Below are 20595 nucleotides of genomic sequence, written 5' to 3' on the forward strand. Positions count from 1 at the left end.
TATAATGACTCATTTCGAATTCTACACAGTATGCCTCGCTTTACTATACTGTAGTGCACGTGAATGTCAAGTTAATGCAAATGTTATAACTTTTGATGCTCTATTGGGGAAAACAGTTTATGCCTTTGTGCAACGTTGTTACAAATCTCTCAATTCTTTTATCATAGCATTAATGTCCTCAGACGCTTTCTATAAAACCACATATTTTAAGCACTACAATAATATGTTGCACATGTCATCCAAGTGACTCCTTACGTCTTGTCTTTTTGTGTTTTGGTTATAACATGGACAACCTTGTCTGATACAAATAAATAAAAATATTATACCTAGACTACACTTTTGAGACACATAATTGATTCCTATATTCATCCCCGCCCACAATATTTTATAAATAATAATGTAATAAAATTTAATCTAGCAACATTTAGTTGCAGAGGTCTTTTGTACTAGTAAAAAGAAACAACTACGATAATCTATGAAACACAACTGCAAAGATATTATAATGAGTTGAATTTTTGCAGAAGTAGATGATTCTAAACAGCTGGTATTTTATTTTGATGAAAATCAGGAAACAAACTTCAGTAATTCAGACATTTAGAATCTCACACAAAATTTGAGGTACTCACAACACGAATTGCTAATTAATCTGCTTGATTGGAACAATAAGGATATTATAAGTATCCGTAAGGTCAAAGGTAGGCTGATAAGTTCTAAATGTATGCTGAAGCTTTCCATTTAGCTGTTCATTCTTTAACTTGGATAAAACTTGGATTTAGCACAAAAATTAAGTCTTAAAAGTTGCCCACCTAGTTTCAAACTAGGGGGACAAAGAAAGGGCTAGGGGGGCAAGCAAAGGGACTAGGTGGGCAACTGCCCACCTAGTTTATATGTGAAAAGATGCTATGATTCATCACTAGAAGAACTCTCGATCAAAAGTTTTCGTTTTGGCTGCCTCTTTTTTTTTTTTGTTGTTTGGGTCGATAATTTTTTGGGTTGTTTTTGTTTTTCCTGCTCTTCCAATTTATTTTTTTCAGGAGTGTTGGTAGCAATAAAAGATCGACCTCTTTTTCTTCCCTTTCTTGAAGTTTGCTTTCGTTCCCCAGATTTAGGATATGGTCTTATGCATTCTGGCGTAACTTGAATTGAACAAGAGGTATTGGACGGTCGTGGGAGATCCTCACTACTCGACGGTTGTGGGAGATCTTCACTACTCGACGGTCGTGGGAGATCTTCACTACTCGACAGTCGTGTGAGATCTTCATTACTTGGGTTTATATCAAACTCCTGTTCTTCTTGACTGGGCTCGGTGAAAGCCTCTACTTGAACTGCAATAGGTTCATCAAGCATCAAATTGTCGGCTGCTTCTGAAGGTCGATTGTCAGATTCAGGTTCAGACGGTCGGAGACAAAAGAACACAAGAAGTCGTCGTCCGAAAATATGTTCTGATCAAAAGGACAAATTCCGGTGGATAGATAGCCAGATTTAATATTCACTGGTGTCGCGGCTCGATCCCATGATTGCAAGGCTATTTTTGGAAGATCATATATTGAAATGACTTGACCTGGGTGGGCAATCATCCAGTCATCAATCCCTTGACTGACAAAGGATTTAAACGGGCCAAATATTGTTTTGTCCAATGGTTGAAGTTTGTTGGATGTGTGGGGTGGCAGTGTTAGTAGGACAATCCCATTATTTTTAGCATAGTCAACTCCTTTGAAGCTTAAATGCGACTCATGGTTGTCCATGATGAGCAATACCTTGTTTTCTTCGGAGCACCTGGTAAATTTGACAAAAAACTCCAGGACATGAATAAAATTTTCGGATGTCATCCAGCCTGATTTATGAACCAAAGCCATAGATCCACTTGAAAGTCCGCAAAGTATCCGTACTGGGTTTTGCCTTACTCTTGGAAATACCCAAACAACTGGCGGCAGTGCTACTCCGCTGGCACCGATGATGCCAACTTGGGTCACGAGCTCTCCTCTTTCTCTAGACGTTACTTGGCCAACTTGGCTTGCTCCACGTTGACCAACAACTTTGGGAAGCTTTGTTACGGTGGTAATTCCAGTCTAAACAAATGGGGTTCGTTTAATCGGATATTATTGTAGGCAACTACATTTTACATAAAACAATCAACAATTACCTCATCTAGATTGTAAATTTCCGATGACTTAAAGTGCTGATATCTCTCGTACAGTTCACGAAGGTTATTTTGAAATAGCGTCACGTTCGTTCTGTTAAAGCTCGTCATCCGGGCTAAAGAGGTGGCTTCTGGTTTTCGGAGGCTTAAATTTCGGTTTCGTTTCATAAATCCGGAAAGCCAGTCTTCTCCAGCAGTCTGGTTTAATTTCCATGACTCTGGGAGTTTTACCGCGGTTTCAATGGCGTATTCGTACGCGAATCGGCGAGTGGCTTTTATGAAACATTTTAGAACAATTCAGAAGATAGTCTGCCAAAGCTGTTTCCATCTCCACTGTAAAGACTTGTTTCTGCCTAAAATTAGGAAAATATGATGCTAAGCCACCATTTCTTCTATGGCGTTGCACGTAATCTGAAAGAGTTGACTTATTTACTCCATACTGGTCGGCACACTGTCTGTAGGAGTATCCCTTTTCAACCACTGCCAAAACGGCTAGCTTCATTCTCTCAGAGGAGGCATATTCAATATTTGCTTTTCTTTTGTATGTCCGCACCATTATGTCTTTAAAATCCAATACATTATTCAAAAGATATGAAAATAAGATTATGTTTAAGTTTGATTTTTTCCATGGGGATACTTCGGCCATTGTGGCCGAAGTATCCCCGACCACGTGACTACACAGTACACATAAATGAAAAAAATATGGCTGCCTGATTAACTGCTGGTCAAAATCATCACTTGCTTATCAGAGTATTGCTTTTTAACTACAACCTCAATCAATAAAAAGTTTGTTTTGGTTAACTGCAACAGAATTATGATCTTACACGTACAATTTTTAAATCTTAATATCACTGATAAAGTTACTTTTTCGACCTCAACTTTCTAAATAAACCAGACATACTTGCAAACTTTATCCTGATTTGTAATGGAGCCACAAAGCTTCGGTAAACGTGATTTAACAATACTCTACTGTGACGTCAAATGCCTTATCCGAGGTAACCCCGCGTCCGAACTATCCTCGGTCTCCCCTAACCGAATCGTTCATAGCAAGCATTGTTGTGGGGTTGACACCTGTCAGAAGATATTTCATTTTCTTGTTCTATAATACAGTATATGCAGTCATTTATACAAACATTGGACTAGCATTTGGTATAGGTGCTGGAAATTCATAGATCATTAGGTAGCACTGTTAACAAGATAAGATTTGTTGTTTTTTGAAATAAAACTCGGAGTTTTTTTGTGATTTGAGATTTATTGATAACATTTTGGCAATTTGGATTTTTAAAATGATCAATTCAAAGAGATGTAGGCTGCTGCAGTGGCGTAGCCAAGGGGGGGGGGGGGGGGGGGTTGGGGGTTACAACCCCCCCCCCCCCCTTTGGAACGCGTGTGAAGTCACGATATTGAGAATGATGCTTTCAGTCTCTTTATGCTTGAGAATGATGCTTTCAGTCTAAAAAAAAATTGCCTAATTTTAAACAAAACTGCATTAAAAGAGCGAGTTTTGCCAATACCAAACATTCCAACATCTCAGCCAGGAATTAGCAACAAGAAAACATAGAGACTAGCTTTATTTCCGAAAAATGCCGAAGAAAACATGATCTTATCCTTTTGCTATGCCACCGGACAGCACCATTTTGCAGGAATATTCATACCCACATTTTTGTTGAAAATGCTCTCAGAATGCACCAAATTCAAAGTAATTTTTTACATTTTCTGTGGGAGGCCCCCCACACCCCCGCCGCTGGGTTGTCAAAACCCCTCCTTTCAAAATTCCTGGCTACGCTACTGGGCTTCTATGTAATGTGGGCTATAGCCTATTTAGTTTTGAGGTCAAAGCCAAAATTGCATCTATCTGCAGCCACTTTAAAAGTTTCAAGCATCGGCAAGGTCTGTTTACATAAGTCGCAATGGTTGAAAGCAAAACATTCACAAACCGTAGTTCTGCACTGCGATGCAGTGACGTAGGTAAAAAGAAAATTTTAGCGCGGCAAAGGAACTTTGGCTGAGGGGGGCAAACATTTTAATATTTCAAATAAAGCATTTTAAAAATATAGCTACTAAATGCAGCCAAAAATTAATGAAACGTCATTCAACATGTCATACAATGTCATTGAAACGTTCTAATAGCATTAAAACTCCATTTGAGGGGAAAGATAAAATTTTAGAGGGAAATTGCTCTCTCAAGCCCTTCCCCCCGTGGCTACCCTACCCCCATGGTGCAATGTTGCCAACATAGTTACATTGTTGCTGAAAGTGAAATGTGAGCTTGAAAAGCCCAAAATACGGAAAGTGAATAGTTCGTAAACTCAAGTAGCCTACTTTTGCAGATTCTTCCTCAGCAGCTCAACAACAGACTCCAAACTCTAATCCGACTCCAAATGCATGACATAAACCATAATCCAGATTTGTTGTTTAGCCTTCTACGTAGGCCTACAACACTTATGCCTTTCCTATCCTCTGTCAGTCTGTCATGATGAAATAATTACTGCTTTGAAAATAAACCATAGAACTACACAAAAATATCAACTGCTCCAAGTACAACGCAAATATTTCCATGTTAAAAGTAGCCTATGAACTGGCAAAGAAATCAAACTCCGGCTCCAATCCGGCTTCTGTTTTTGTCAAGAATTTCAGATTCCTGCTCCACTATGACTCTGGCCGAAGTCCGACTCCGGCTCTTAAATACTCCAAATTAAACTCAGGCTTCTATTCATCTCTGTCTTCTTTCGAAGAATAGGCTACGTTGTGATTGGTTTGGTCCATTTTCTTATTCACATGGCCAATGACGAATATTGGGATGTCTTCTTTTTCAGAATACTTTGATGAGTTGAACTATTTTCTTGTAACCTAAAATACAAACAAAAACTGACTTTGCCGTTTTCAAGCACATGACTTTTTTTGAGCCGAAAATTGTTGCAAGCTAGTATTTACCACGTGCATGGAAGCTCTTCCAGGATCTACAAAATCCAGAGACAAATTTAAGTAAAAACAAGCTGTCTTAAGACCTTCAGCCTTTTTTGGGGAAAAGAAGGCTAGTTGGTCCAAATAATTTTTGAATTTACATTCAATTGAGATATGTTGTAAAAAGAAGCAAGTTTTATTTGTTAAAATTTATGAGAGTGAGTAGCCTACGTTTAATCCGGTTCGATCTTTGGATTAAAGAAAATACGAAGCTAGTCTATATGTTGTCCAATGACATACAGTATATAAATGAAATTATAGTTTCATGAGTGTAAAATCTTGTACAAAGGCTACGGTACGCTTAACAGAAGCGTTTTTATTACATTGTCTCTGTTTTACAACGTTGAATCTTGCCAAAAAAGAAACTAAATAAATGTAAATTTAAAACTTTTAGCTGTACCTGCATAAACGTACCACAAGGAAAACAATTAGCCGATATTTTCAGAAAACAATGGCAAGCAAAACGCAAGGCCACACTAAGCTTTACTAATCTACGTCAGAACTAAAAAAACAAAGATTAAATTCTGACCGCAACAAAGATCTTGTACTTACTTGAAACAAACAGTTGTTCCAACTTGATTGCTTAAAAATACAAAGCCATCGACTTGAATGTATGAATTTAAGTTATATTTCTTTTTTGTTTTACGACGTAAACCCATGCATAAAACTTCCGCTTTTATGCATGCAAATTTTTTTCTTTTAACCGATGGAAGGGAGGAGCATTGCCATCGGTGCGCCTGCGTGGTAACGAAGACAAGTCTGTATTCTGCATTGAATCTTGAAGCAGATGCATCAAAGCTTTAAGACCAAACAAATGCAGTATTATCTGAAAGTGATATCTTCTAAATATTTTGTTTTGCTGTACGTGACTGGTTAATCAGGATTCCGAGCGTTTAGATCAAAAACATTTCGGAAGCATTTTGCATCTGTTCTATTTGCATTTCCTTTAATCGTCCGCCAAATAACTCGGTTGGGCGTTGGATTTGTGAACCAGTTCAGTTTATTTTGTTTTGTTGGCAAAAAACAAACAAAAATTATACAAATATAACAAACACAAATAATTCGCACAACAAGGACGGCAGCGAAAGACCATAAAAGAGGAGAAAGCAAGATTACATGGCGTTAGTTCAGGTATGGAAGTGTAGAATGTAGGGTGGAACAATGCATCTCAAAAACTGCTCTTCACATAAGAGGCACCTAGTAGATGGAACAATTCACAGACAACAAGGTTGGATGGTTTTGAATTTTTATCCTCGGACTGACAAAGCCTTTGATAGGTTCTTCCTGGTAGTTTCACATACTTGTAAAGGCTTACACCAACAAAATTAATGGAAGCTCCATTCCACCAACCTCACTGACTGGCTTGGGCCAGTATTTGAAAGCTTCTAAAAGTATATGAAGCTGCCAGAATTAAACCTCCAAAGAAGATTTGTCGTCAGTTCAGTCGTCAAGTCAGATTCGTCGTCAGTCTCTACACCAGTGATTCCCAAACTGTGTGCCGCCAGAGATTCTCAAGTGTGCCGCGACTCTTTTTGGAATTTTAGAAAAGAACTGTATAACTATTAAAATAATCTACCTCAAGCTGCAGGAAAAAGGACTGATTGCAATTTGCAAGTTACAAAGTGGCACGCTTGTTGGCAAAACGTAAAAAATCACACACAGAATGAGTAATTGGATCAGCATTAGCCATTGTTGTTGAAGAAATGCTTGGTAGAGCTGCCCCGAAAAAAGTTGGAGTTTCGTTGTCAAATAACACAATTTCACGAAGCATACAGTAGAAGAGCTATCCTCAGATTTAAACTAAAAGAATCAAGTTCGTGACTACTTTGTTGATACAGACAGGGAGAACGAATCTAATGACAGAACTGGGAAATCTCATCTGCTGGCTTTTATTCGCTTCATTAACTATGAAACAAAAAGGTAAATGAATGTTTGTTTTGCAAAGAAATGAAGGGCACAGCCAAAGGAGAAGACATATTCAAATTGGTAGATGAAAATATTTTGCTTTCTGAGTTGAAATGGAGTAGCCTAACTGCGTGAGCGTTTGTACTGATGGTTGTCCTTCAATGCAGGGGAAAAATAAAGGTCTCGATAAAAGTCTTTGATTCGTTTCCTGCTCTTAATAAATCAACTCATTAACAAGAAATCATCCCGCAAATTATGAGCACATTGTCTGGACTTCAGCTTGCACTGCAACATTACTTCCCACCATGTGGAAGCAATGAATCAAACAATCTTTCTGCAGAAGAAGAACAGCTCAATGATTTACGAAACAACCCGTTTTTTCAAACGCTGTTTCCACAAAAAAACTTGGATGAGTTTTGGCTGTCTGCTTTCAAATCCTATTCCATGATCGGTGCAAAAGCAATCAAAATTATATTGCCATTTGCATCTTCATGGCTATTTGAACATGGCTTTTCTGTTTGGACTGAAATTAAAAGCTGTAAACGAGAGAGACTGCTTTGAATTGACGATGAAACGCGAGTATATTTGTCAACAATGCAACCTCGTTTCAGTCACAAGCACATCCATCGATCCATCCCATTAACACGTGAAAATAATTTTTTTTAAAGCAACTTTTCTTCTCTTGTACCTAGCCTAAGTGTGCCGCAAGCATTTTATAATTTTTCTAGTGTGCCACAAGCTGAAAAAGTTTGGGAACCGCTGCTCTACACGCTCATTCTACAAAGCTTTTACTTTTCTTAAAACGCCAAGGTTTACTTCTTCAGTAATGTTATAGAGGCATTGTGGTAATACGTTGCACGTTCACACTCACTTTCTTGAAGGTTTAATCCACATAAAGAATGGTTCATTCTGATCAGTGATGGGTTGTGTTTTGTTTCTGTTTCACTTAAAAATAAATCATCATAATTATTTGTCAACGGTGTCTTACTTCATACCGTTAATTTTTTAATGTAAGCTGCTTCAGTAAAGATTGATTATAAAACATATGATGCGTTGCAAAACAAAGCGCGCCATACAGTTTTGTTGTTCTTTTTCATCTGAACGCGTACCGGTACAACAAATTGTAGAGCTTGCAGCAATCGAGCTCTTACAGGAAACGTGGTCGATTTTTCCCCGGAACCAACATTTTGCAGAGCAGTTGTTTTGTATGTTTTTGTATTTAACGTATTGGTTACATTTACTTATGTCTGCATAGCACCAGCAAGATAGGCTACTTTGCTTTTTTTAAGCCTACTCGTGATAATAGGTAAAATAATGCGTCAAGCAGGCTCCTTGTATTGTGGTAAACTGCTGGAGTGAAATGTGGTTATTGCTTGTCAATTACATTATTTTACTACTCGGGCTAAAACAAGAGCAGTCCAAGTGCCAGAGTCGCCACTGCTTCTTCATCCCACTTTTGAACAAATCAATGGTCTGAGAAACACGACCGCAAAACGTTTATGGCGCTATCATTAAATCATCTGGACACAGTGGTTGTTTTCGGGGAGGAGGTAAGAAGGTGCTTGCACGGCAATGGTCACGCGTAATGATAGCTTAGCCATCACATTGATGTAGGCCCTTTAATTGTTGGGAAGTTAGTTTTTAGGATGTAAATCCAAATGCATTTGATGGTAGGCCTACAGCCAATCATGCGGAATCGAACCACTTCATGGCCAAGTCGAATTAGACAAATCATAATCGTGAAAGGTTAGGATTTGTGTGACAAGTCAAAATTTGAAATGAGTGAAAACCAAACGGATACGATTGAACTTGCAAAGCGGGTTGAGTGTTCAAAAAAAATACATATCAAGTCCCTCAAAACTCTGAACACAAGTATGTGAAACTGCCAGGATTAAGCTTTCAAAGAAGAAACCTCAGTCTTAGATTAAAGAGTTTCACAATCAATCATTTTGACACAATTTTTTATCTTGATTTAGTTTCGTTTCGAATTAAATTACTTGTAGAGTGTTTTCTTTTGAATGAAAACATAGATTTAACCGCTCCATAATCTGGTTGCCCATCACTAGATAGGCCTACTCTACAAGTTATTTTAGAGAGGTTTTACTTCTGAAAACTTCAAGGTTTGGTTGTTCAATAATGTTAGAAGCTTTGTGGCTTGCATGTTCATAAGCCAACCTTGCTTCGGTGAAAGCTCAATCTACATGAAAAAGATTTCGTTGTTCTGAAGAGTGACGGGTTGTGTATTGTTGCTTGTTTCACTTAAAAACTGAATGATCGTGATTATTTGTGCAAAATGGCTTAGCCTACTTCAAGCAATTACGTTTTTTTCTTGTAAGCTGCTACAGCAGCAAAACTTGATGATAAAGCATGGTGTGTTGCAAACCAAAGCGTGCCATAAAACTTTGTTCTTCCTTTTCATCTGAACACGTACAACAGATTGCACAGCTTGCAGCAATGGAGTTCTTGCAGGAAACACGGTTTATTTTTTCCCAGAAACAAAATATTTTGTAGAGCAATTGTTTTGTATCTTCTTGCAGTTAATGTATACATTTCATTAGCCGCAAGCAAGATGCATTTTTTTAGTTTACCACTGATTATGATTTTTTCCAACAGACGCTTCACAAATCGTTTATTGTTTGTAATGTAAGTTTAAGGAATCCAGTCCGCATACACACTTTTAAAAGTTATTTTACTTCGTCGTATGAGCCTATGGGGTACCGGGGGTCTATTCTTTTACCACTCCAGTTTTACGATGTTCCCAGACTACGCTGTTCCCAGACTAAGGAGTAAAGATGGCAGCCAGTGTTTGGTTTCATCATCCAAGACACGTTGGCCTTCCACTCCTTTAAAGGACTTGATCCAAGCATCGGGGGATGAGAAGAAGGTTCTCAGTAGCCTATACTAAGCTTTCAGCACAAATGAGAGTAGGGTGCCGAGTTCCTTTCTCTCGGCCGCCTTTCCTTCAGCAACTACGCCCACCCATTTTATTACATCCTGGGTAGAGGTGAGCGGTATTCTTCAACAACCAGTTTAAGCCGGGAGTCGAATCAGGATTGCATGATTGGAAAGCGAACGACCATCCCACCACTCCTTTAAGTGGGTTGAAAATGGCACATTCGTTGATCATGTGGTCTGCGGTTTCTAACCTCCCATCTAGTAAGTGCATGCATCAATGTGATAGCTAAACTTCCATTACGCGTGGCCAGTGCCGTGTGAGAATTACCTCGCTCCCTCTTCTTTCTTGAAAACCAAAAGTGTGTCCTACTTTTTTAATGACGACGCCTAAAATGTTTTGCTATAGGCTATTTTCTTTCAAATCATGAGAAAATACCAATTTTTGTTACAAAGATATAAAACCTAATCTGATGGAAAACATTTATACTAAAATGCAGATTCAGCAACAAAAATTACGATAAATCAATTTTTATCGTATGCTGGAAAATTGTGTCGACTATCATAATTGAAAAAAAATGATGGGTACCTTTTCATCTTGACTGTAGCATTTTTGGACAAATATTTCATGAAGAAAACTATTCCAATAGTGAACAAAAACATCTTAAAAATAATTTTTTTTTAAATAAATTTCCTATGCAAAAATAATGAGGTAGGCAATATAACGTAAGAGAACAAGTGCTCGTCCAGCAAGCTGGTACTAACTAGACTTATTGTAGGCAATCCTTTGAACTGAACTATAGTAGCCTACTGAAAATTTTACTGTAGCCTACCTGTTGTAAAGTTCTGCTAAAGATGATTTGATATCCGAAATCGCAATATGCGACGCGATAACTTTATGTAATTTGGACTCGTCCTACATGTTCCTTGAATAACTTTCCAAATTGGTAAGCTTGCACTTTGAATTAGGCTATGCCAGCGTCAAAGTCTCAAAAGCCACTACAAATATGCGAAACTGCCAGGATTCAGAACTCAATGAATCTTTCACAGTCCAAAGATAAGGAATCAATCAATCATTATCATTAAAAAGGAGAATAATGTTCGTGAAAGGACGTATGGTAATCCAATTTGAAATCTGTTGGTAACTGGACTTTCTAAAAGATCATTGACAATCCGATAGTTCAGTTAGTTAGCGCGTGACTTCCTGAACGAAGAAGTTTCAAGAACAAGCGGCGCTCGTTCGAGTCTCGGGGTGTGCGCTTGAGCAACGCATTCTATGCACTGCTCTCCATTCAGCGGCACCGGCACCTAATGGGTGGAATAATTCCCCGGCCATAGGTGTAAATGTAGGAGAAGTGTAGTTTTAGGGGTGCGAAAGAAATTCTGCCCAAATATGATAAATTGTGCCCGAAAAAATGTGCGATGAAATATGCTCCACCTCAAAACATGTCACATTTTTTTTGCACGTACTGCTAGGTGCAATTAAACTTGACTGCTGACTAATAAACATTAAACACACTTATTTCATGTCTCAGTTTATCATTGAAACCCAGGAACAAACTCAAATACACCAACATCACACCTGTGATTTCTATTTTACAGCTTCAATCCTGGATCCATTAAAGTTACATTTATCTTGCTGTATAGTGCAGTAGCCTACATCTTCAAAAAGGTAGAGCTTACTCCAATATTGCAACCAGAGGTGGGCAAGATCACCCGTTTGGGTGATCTTGAAGATCAAGATCAAGATCACCAAGAATAAGTGATCTTGAAGATCAAGATCACCCAACAATGTGATCTTGAAGATCAAGATCGTGATATTGAAGATCAAGATCACTTTCAAGATCACTTTTTGGGGTACTTGAAAAAATGCAGTTCTTGATCGATGAGGGTGCAAAAAAATCAAATTTTACTCGTAAGCAACCTAGTTAAAGGTAATTGGTATTGCAAACTTTTGTTTTTAACTACTTAAACACTGGCCTAAAAATTGTACAATGTTAATGACTGTCGCTATCATCAATCGTTGCTGTAGACTGTAGTTTGAGTAGGATCGTAAGTTTGCAACCTCAAGGCCGAGGGTTATTTTAGGACAACGGTACTTTGGTTGTATATAGTTGACCCATATTGGATGCCAGCAGCGCATAATTTGAGCTGCTATACAGTTATATCTTCATCAAGAGCTTTCAGACCATCCATCTCTGATAGAGGTAGGCGCAAATGGTTGTCTTGATTTGCATCCAATGGAATTGTTCTCCAATGGATCACTTGACAAAGAAACCTCAAGATCGAACGGCGCTGGTTCGGCTCTTGGGGGTGTGCTTAACTACGCATTTCAAAGACAGCTCTCTAATCAGCGACACCTAGTGAATGGAATGATTAACAGCCAACAACACCAGCAATCAGAAACTTTACTCAGCGTGTCTCGGTAACCGGGCATGCATCAGTGATTCAAAGCCTCAACAAGTACGCGAAATTGCCTGTCAAGCTCTCAAAGATGGAATAATGTCAAAGGAGAATAATCGGAAGAACATTTTTGAACTAGGCTACTATTTTTCATCAAATTATTGTCTGGTTAACATTCAAAGCTATTATTCGAAATGCGAAGTAGTTGTCGCAAATTTTGATTGGATTATATATCAACAATAAGCGCATTAGTTACCCATCTGGCGTAATTGGTAGGCTATACTGCTGTGTCTGGCTGTTGCTAACAAAAAGCTCAGTGATCTGAGGTCAGACAAACCGTTTCAAACAAAATCAAAAACTATATAAAAAGGGATAGTATCTATTTACACATTTTATGTACTATTTTTTATTCTTAACCTATATTATCCTAAACAATTCTCAGTCTGGTTGGTTTACTGCAGTCTGCAATAAGCCACTTCACGTGACCAAAGTCGACTTTTTTCCTTTTGGAATGGTCAAGGTGTAACAGACTTTTGCCACGCAGATTGACTGACTGAGATATTTATGCATGTTTGGAAGTACGTATTCCTGTGAGCAATCGCTTTCGAAAATGAAACACGTGAAAAACAAGCTGAGAAGTAATCTGACTGACTGTCTCCTGGTTGATAGTTTACATGCACATCTAGCATGGAACCAAACGTCGACAATTTAGTTCAAAATATCCAGCATCAACCCTCTCACTAACTTCTATTTGAACATCCACATGTGTATCTGCTATGATATTTCATATCCGCTTGAACTTGTGATTTCCTAGTAAAAGCTGAAAATATGAATTAGTGTTTATTTGATCTGCGGCCCTCCTGTAAGCATTATATTTTCCTAACTGACCCTTGTGTTAAAAAGGTTGCCTACCCCTGCTTTAAATAATAAAAGAGTGAAAACTGTTTGGCGCTTTAAGTTTGAGCAACTTTATCCAATAAAAGTTTGTCACACAAGCAGTGGCGTAGCTGGGGGGGGGGGGGGGGCGGACCGCCCCGGGCGGCACGTCTGGGGGGCGGCACTTTCAGACAGGACGTTTTGGTTTTTTTGTTGATAATGCAAAAGTACACGGAAAATAAAAGCAAACAGAATGGCAACGTTCAAAACAGTGGCGTAGCCAAGGGGGAGGAGGGGTTTGGGGGTTACAATCCAACCTTTGGCACGCATGTGACGTCACGATATTGAGAATGATGCTTTCAGTCTCTATGTCTCTAAAACAAAGTTTGCCTAATTTTAAACGAAACTCCATTAAAAGAGCGAGTCTTGCCAATACCAAACATTCAAATATCTCAGCCAGGAATTAGCAACAAGAAAACATAGAGACTTAGCTTTATTAAGTTACCGAAAAATTCCAAAGAAAACATGATCTTATCCTTTTGCTATGCCACCGGACAGCACCATTTTACAGGAATATTTATACTAGGGGATTTATACCCACATTTTTGTTGAAAATGCTCTTAGAATGCACCAAATCCAAAGTAATTTTTCAAAATTTTCTGGGAGAGGCCCCCCAGACCCCCCGCCGCTAGGTGTTGTCTTTGGCGAGGATGCCGTCGGGCTTCGCCCGCTGGCCCTTAAAACCCCCCCTTTCAAAATTGCTGGCTACGCTACTGGTTCAAAACATACAATAATTCCACTTTAAGTCAATTAAAAAAATTTCATTTTCACATGCTTTTTCTTGAAGGGGCAGCAAAATCGGAATCCGCCCCGGGCGGCACATTCCCTAGCTACGCCACTGCACACAAGTTGTCTCTATCTTTAAAGCGACAAGAGAGGATAAGTTTAAGTTAGTTAAATGTTTTGAAGAAAAAATTCCAGGTGGTGTTGGCAGACTTAGTGGGGCTCATGACTGAAGAATGATTGAAAAACCGCTCGACAAAACTGTTATTGAAGCTTTTATACTAATTCCTTTTATTGCGCTTTATTCTATAAGCAAACAGAACCAGTAAACTTTTTTGCTTTTATTTTCCATCATTCAACAATCTGCAAAGTTAGTCAAGTTGCAATCACAGGAATATACTGTATGTTCTTTCTTCGACTAAAATTGGTGTGGCAGCTTGACAAACACCCACAGAAGTGATATCAAAGGACATTCTAAACATAAAAAATTGAAATTAATAACACGCAATATACGCGTAATTCTAATATGCAGTTTTAGTATTTACAGCTATTAAACCAGTTAGTTAAATTAGAAGTATGCCTGACCTCATTTGTAATATCTTTCTTCTACAAAACCTATGTAATTGCGGTCTTAAACTACAGGTTTTACTTGCTGTAATTTACAATTTTGAATGAATCAGTACTTCAGTATAATGTCATAATTGCTAGACCAATGCTTGCCAGCTTTTTGCATCCCTTCCTTGGCATATGTTGGAGCTTTAAATACATCTCTCATTATAATCAGCGTTGCTTTTTATCATCACTCAGTTATCACATTCTCTGTTACTGTCGTTGTCAAGTTGTTCATTGTTGTGTCTTTGAATGAGTCACCATTCTTATAGCTAGGGCCGTTAAGAAAAAAATTCGTGGCCGATACCAATAAAATCTTCGGGCCCCAAATCACACGATTGTTTTCTGGAGAAGAATTTCTCTGCGGTGGATAACCTTTGCACCATAAGTTGAACAACTAAAACAATACATTGCTGGGCTATAACTAAAATATGTTCTCAACCATACAAAACACAAACTACATGGTAAAAAATTTAGTTCTGTACAATGGTAAGCTCCTGTCTACTTACAAATCTAAGCACACATACCTTTGTAGCCTTGTCGTCCATGTCATTACGTCTTTGAATTAAATTATGTTCAGTTGTAGGTTTTTCAGAACCTACATGACCGATAACAACAATGTTGAGATTTTTGTTTTCCTTTATAGTGATAACGTGTAGGCTATATCTGTATGATACCTGGAAAGGCAATAACGTGTAGGCTATATCTGTATGATACCTGGAAAGGCAATAACGTTGTTACGGCCAATCTCTGTACAAATCAAACGTCATATAAAACCGTTCAAGTCTACTGAATATTACGTCATGGAACTTGCTAGAAAATGTGCCGAAATTGCACCATTGTTCATAGACTTGTGTCAGACCTGTTTGGGCCTGTTTGGGCCTGTTTAAACAGGAAATATTACATCAGCTTTAAACACCTGTTGGAATGACTTCATAATTGTCTTTCATTTATTGCGTCACAGTACTGCATACGTGAATTTGAGATATTGCTATCTATTCTGGTCATTCGTAAAATGATTGTTTGAAAGTTGGCCGCACTTTTAACTGTTGGCTTAGTGCTTGCTAGCTGGACAAAGGTTCCGTCTTTTATCCAAGTAATTTGTATTGTAGTGACAGTTTTTAGGTGTACGGCGTTGCACCAGTCATTTCGATAGCCTCGGGCTAATTTTACTGGAATACACTTTTGAATAGACGTTTCGAAAGTGTGTTTATTTTTAAGTCATTGCATGCAGACGAACGGATTTGGGAATCTTACGTTACAATTTTCCCACGAAGAGATTATGGTTTACCGCTGTGACCATAAAAAATAAAAGACGATTCTCTGTCTAGTGTTTGGCACAGAAGCACTTAGAAGCATAAAAAATAAAAGACGATTCTCTGTCTAGTGTTTGGCACAGAAGCACTTAGAAGCAAAGAAATAATAAAAGAAGATCTTATTGGTTGGTAGTCTAAAGAAGCAAAGAAAATTAAAGACATTTCTTCTCGGTAGGCAACTGAAGAACTTTAAGCTAAAAAGTAAAGACATTTCTTCTCAGTTTGGTACAGAAGAAAAATAACTTTGACATTTATTGGCAAGAAAGAAGATTAAAGGCAATCCATCTGTGCTTGAAGATTCAAGTGGAAGAATCCAAGCAAGTTTTGTGGACGTTTGGACTTCACATACTCGTACAGCTACGGTATCGTGCATTTAAATTCTTTTTTGTATTTTTACGGTCTTTGCAGTTAAGTTTTTTATAACTACTGTAATTTGTGTGTTTGTGTAACTTAATTTTTTAATTGTTAAATTTAGCCCTAACATTTAATATGTCTACACTCGGTGGTGACAGGGACTCGACCGCCGTCGACTCGACTGAGTTTAAGCCTGATGATGTTCTTTGCGGTCGGGCAGGCCATTCTGGGGAGGGACCCATTAACGATGAGGCTAAGTCAGTTCGAGAGGCCCGGCATCTTAGACGGGATATTTTGACTCAAATTGGGAAACTTTCTGTGGCCCTAGGTTCTTTGAGTGATAAGCAGGAACTGTTAATTTTTAGATCTAACTTATCTACTTTAGAAGAGGAATTAAGGCATTTCCATGCTCTTTTGAGTAAAATTGTTAACTCTGCAATCTTGGCAGAACTTCGTGATAGGGTAGATCCCGAATTTAACTCGTTAAAAAATAACTTCGAACAAAAAGAAAGTGAGTTGTCAGATAGGTTGGATGCTGACATACATCCTGAGGATAGCGCCTCAAATGTAAGCACTAGGATGTCTGAGAGCTCGTCACGGATAGTTGCACAAATTAACCTACAGCTAAGACGAGAGGAGCTCCAGATCCAAGCCGAGGCCGAAGCAAGAGCTGCTGAGGCCATAGCGAGAGCTGAGACCATACGAGTTGAGGCCGAAGCGAGAGCTGCTGAGGCCGCCGCGAGAGCCGAAGCGAGAGCTGCTGAGTTCGCACTCAAAGACGCACAGTTGAGGGCTGAACAACGTAAGGAGGTAGCTTTAGCTGAATATCGTTCTGAGTTGGGCTCCCGGCGTAGCTCTAGGAAGGGCTCTTCTAGGCATTCCAGAAGTGAACATCAATCGCAGTTTAATTTACCTAACCTTTTCCAGACGCCTGTTCAATCTGTAAGTGGACCTGTACAATCCACATGTTTTCCAGCTGTTTCAGGAGGTCTCAGGGCCGCGGCTAAGGGTCTTCCGAAGGCTGTAGAGCCAAGGTCTGCAAATTACAACCGAACTCCTCCCCCAGAGCGTACAGGTCACGGGGCCGCCATTAGCAGTAATGCTTTGCCCCCTTCAAAGTTTTCTGCGCCGCTAGTTGCTGATCGCCCAGCTACACGTAATTTAGGTGGTTGTGAGAGGCGTATCGTGTCTCCTGATTTTAACGTGTTTGAGGATCGTGATCAGGCTGTGCATGTGACTGAGCCCACTCAGCCCCTTAAGGGATATAGCTTGTCTTCTCCCGCTAAATCGAGTTCTCAACAGCAGGATTGCTTTTTTGAATACCAAAATAGTAGGACGTTCTTCGATAAGGCGGCCTTGATTGGTTACGATGGTAATAATATGCCATTTGTCTTCTTTAAAAATCGTGTTATGGCCTTGATGGCAGCTTCGCCCTTTAACCCTTTGCTTTTCAACGTTTTTTTGGAAGTTAACTGCTCAAGGGGGGGCCGTTTTTGGATCAAATTCAATCAGCTGTTACGTGTTATCCGCTGATGCTATTTCAACAGAAGTTGCACTGGTGTGAAAGCAAATCATTTGTCTATAAGTTTGAAAACTCATTATTTTAAAATTTTATATGTTAAACTTGATATTTCAATTTTTGCAAAGGTACCCAAAAACGACAATTTTGATTTAACTTGCCGCCTTTAATTAACCGTGCTAATCCGATTTCATGCAAACTTCTAAATAACAAAGAGCTCGATCGAACGCACGAAGTGTGTGTGCGGTGTGCCGAATCATTGCATTGATTAGAATTTACGACTTGCGAGCAAATCTTATTGTAAGCTAATCACTGATTCTAAAATAGTTACAATCAGAGTAATATTGTTACACGAATTTGAAAAAAACAAAACTGCGTTTGTTGTCTTACATTTTTATCCTAAACTAATGCATTCCGAAACTCATGGCTAGCTTCTAGTTTTATGGAACCAAATTTCTCATAAGTAACACCTTAGCCTGCTTGAATAGCTGTTTACATCTTCGTTTGTGTATTTTAGGTCTACAATTGAGTTTGTAGTATGAATATTTTTAGTAGAGAGAAGACAATTGAACAAGTTGTTGAAATAATCTGAATTTTCTAAGTTCAAATTAGGTGCTTTTGAAATTGTGGATTTGTGTCAAGTCGCATCACAAATATCATGCAGGCCACATCATAAGTCATTTCGCTTACGGGTGTTTATAAACATGACTCATAAATTACATCCACAAAAAATACAGCATTTACATCAACAAAGCTAAGTTCGAAGCTCACTTTTTATTGAAGATTGTGTCAATTAATTTGAAAATACATTTTTAGTCAGCCAGCGTCGAAATAATGCAACAGCGAATTGAGGAACATGCGTAAACAAAGGAAATGTGAAATAACCCACAGTCAGCAATTCTACATAAATTTAACGTTTACAAATTATGAATCAATGTAAAAGGACTGGATTGCTGACTGGGTCCTTATTGTTTGAAGCACTAAAAATACGCGTGAAAGCGACAACGTCAGCAAGGCAGTGATTATGTTTCTGGCCAAAAAAAAATAACGTTTGACTTCAAAGATAAAAATGATTATAACGAAGCTTCAAAGTTTGTCGTAAAACATTTTACTGAGATACAATAAACATATATAATCATTTTGTGCCAGATTGTGAGAAGACTTCCTAGATTCTTTCCAACCATTTGCATGATTGCAAATTACTTTCTATAACTTTACATTGCTAAAAAATGGCTTCTTTGTTGAAACAACGTGGCTACAATTCTATAAAAAATTCTTAGGCCTACTACATTGAAGTAATGAATTTTTTTTTGTGATTTTGCTGATGACGTTTTACAATATCCGAGAAGTAAAAAATAATAATGATGAATTATTTTACAAAACCGTGGTTTGCAAGTGCTTCACAAAAAATTGTTGGGGGAAAATTTACTATTAGACGTAAAACGTTTGTAAAAGAAAATTGTCGGTTTACGTATTTATAATGTTTATTGCGCTGTTATCGAATTATAAACTGCCTGTAGGCTATTGTCTACCTTTGTGGTTGCCGGCCAGCTTAGAGCAGCATGCAAACTAAGCGTTTATGGTATTTGCATCGTGTTATGATTCTCGAAAATTTCCCACAACGTCTTTATTTTTATCGTGATATTTTGTGCCTCTTCTGTCCTAAACTTGAAGTTATTGTGTAGCACTATCCACATCGGTTTTTAGACTCAGTCTTCATTGAAAATCTTTTGTGTGGTGCATCATTTCAAGTAGTGTCTTCCCCTAAACTGTTACACAAATCGCTCAGAACCAGGTTGATTATTATGTATCTTACAGCAGTTGAGAGCCCGTTATTGTATGTGTGGAATTATTACTGTAGATGTCTGACTAAATTCATGCCAAAGTCGAGCAAATTCTGCTTTCGGGATCCTTGCCGTTATTTACTGTATTTTTTGTTGATAAGTTTAGGCAGCATTTTTCCAAGATAAATGAAGACATCGGTATTGTTTGTCACTTAGATTTAGTTTTCTCAACATTATTTATTCATTCTTTGATCCACTAGTTTGTCCGACTTTTGGTATAATTGGATCGTTTATAAATGGCGGGTCTTCACAATAGCCGGCCTCTTATACATTGGTGCAACGTATTCAGATGTTGAATCAATGATGAAGAAAGCTGATTTTTTGTTTGTCTTATGTGACGCCTAAATTTATGCCTCGTCTACAGTACAAATTATTTTGTAATGTACATTGTGTACTTTGTACATTTTGTTTGTAGGCCTACATTACAAAATATTTTGTAATGTAGACGAGGCATTATCATCTTTATTTTGCGCTCTTTGGAACAAAACACAGTGCACTGTGAAACAATAATACAGGACATAACAACAAGTAGGCGACATAAAGCAGTGAAGGGACGCCATCGAGTTAGCTGCTACGTGTAAATAGAGCCTATCTCATAAAACGCTATTTCTCCGGCTTCTCCCAAAATCATTTGCAGTGATACATTTCCTCAATTGCAAGTTTTGTCAATGAGAGCATTTCCATAGAACGTTTATTTCGAAACCAGGTTTTCGTGTCTTTATCCAAGAGAAGATTTCTTATTGTAACGTTTTTTATTCGTCAATGAATATTATCTGCTTGAAACAACTGTTTTGAATAGTTTGTGGCCTCCATAGCCTACTATTTTGATCGTGGATTGCTATTCTTCTTTGTAGAGCTGATAACGCAAAAAAGCTTGCTATTATTGTTTCTAATTAACAGCTTTGCGATCACTGGCTTTTCTTTGTAGCATAAGAAATAACGCGCTTTGTATTATTGAGATCAAACCAAACAAAAGAAAGCAAGAGGATG

General features: G+C 38.2%; 1 protein-coding gene across 1 annotated transcript; it reads right to left on the minus strand.

Moving 5' to 3' along the window:
* Positions 1-1346: 1346 nt before the first annotated feature.
* LOC145776198 (uncharacterized) lies at positions 1347-2696 on the minus strand. Its single transcript, XM_082587601.1, has 3 exons — positions 2525-2696; positions 2144-2358; positions 1347-2069 (listed from the first exon to the last, which is right to left on the minus strand). The coding sequence occupies exons 1-3, from the start codon at positions 2694-2696 to the stop codon at positions 1347-1349; spliced, it is 1110 nt and encodes a 369-aa protein (XP_082443727.1).
* Between the last annotated feature and the right edge of the window lie 17899 nt (positions 2697-20595).

The sequence above is a fragment of the Aplidium turbinatum genome, chromosome 8, assembly GCF_918807975.1.
Source record: "Aplidium turbinatum chromosome 8, kaAplTurb1.1, whole genome shotgun sequence".
NCBI lineage: Eukaryota > Metazoa > Chordata > Ascidiacea > Aplousobranchia > Polyclinidae > Aplidium > Aplidium turbinatum.

Coding starts and splice junctions, on each gene's coding strand:
- LOC145776198 (XM_082587601.1), bottom strand. CDS start 2,696: ATGGTGCGGACATACAAAAGAAAAGCAAATATTGAATATGCCTCCTCT. Junction 2,359..2,524: donor GCAACGCCATAGAAGAAATG/GTGGCTTAGCAT, acceptor TAAAACTCCCAG/AGTCATGGAAATTAAACCAG. Junction 2,070..2,143: donor AAATTTACAATCTAGATGAG/GTAATTGTTGAT, acceptor CCATTTGTTTAG/ACTGGAATTACCACCGTAAC.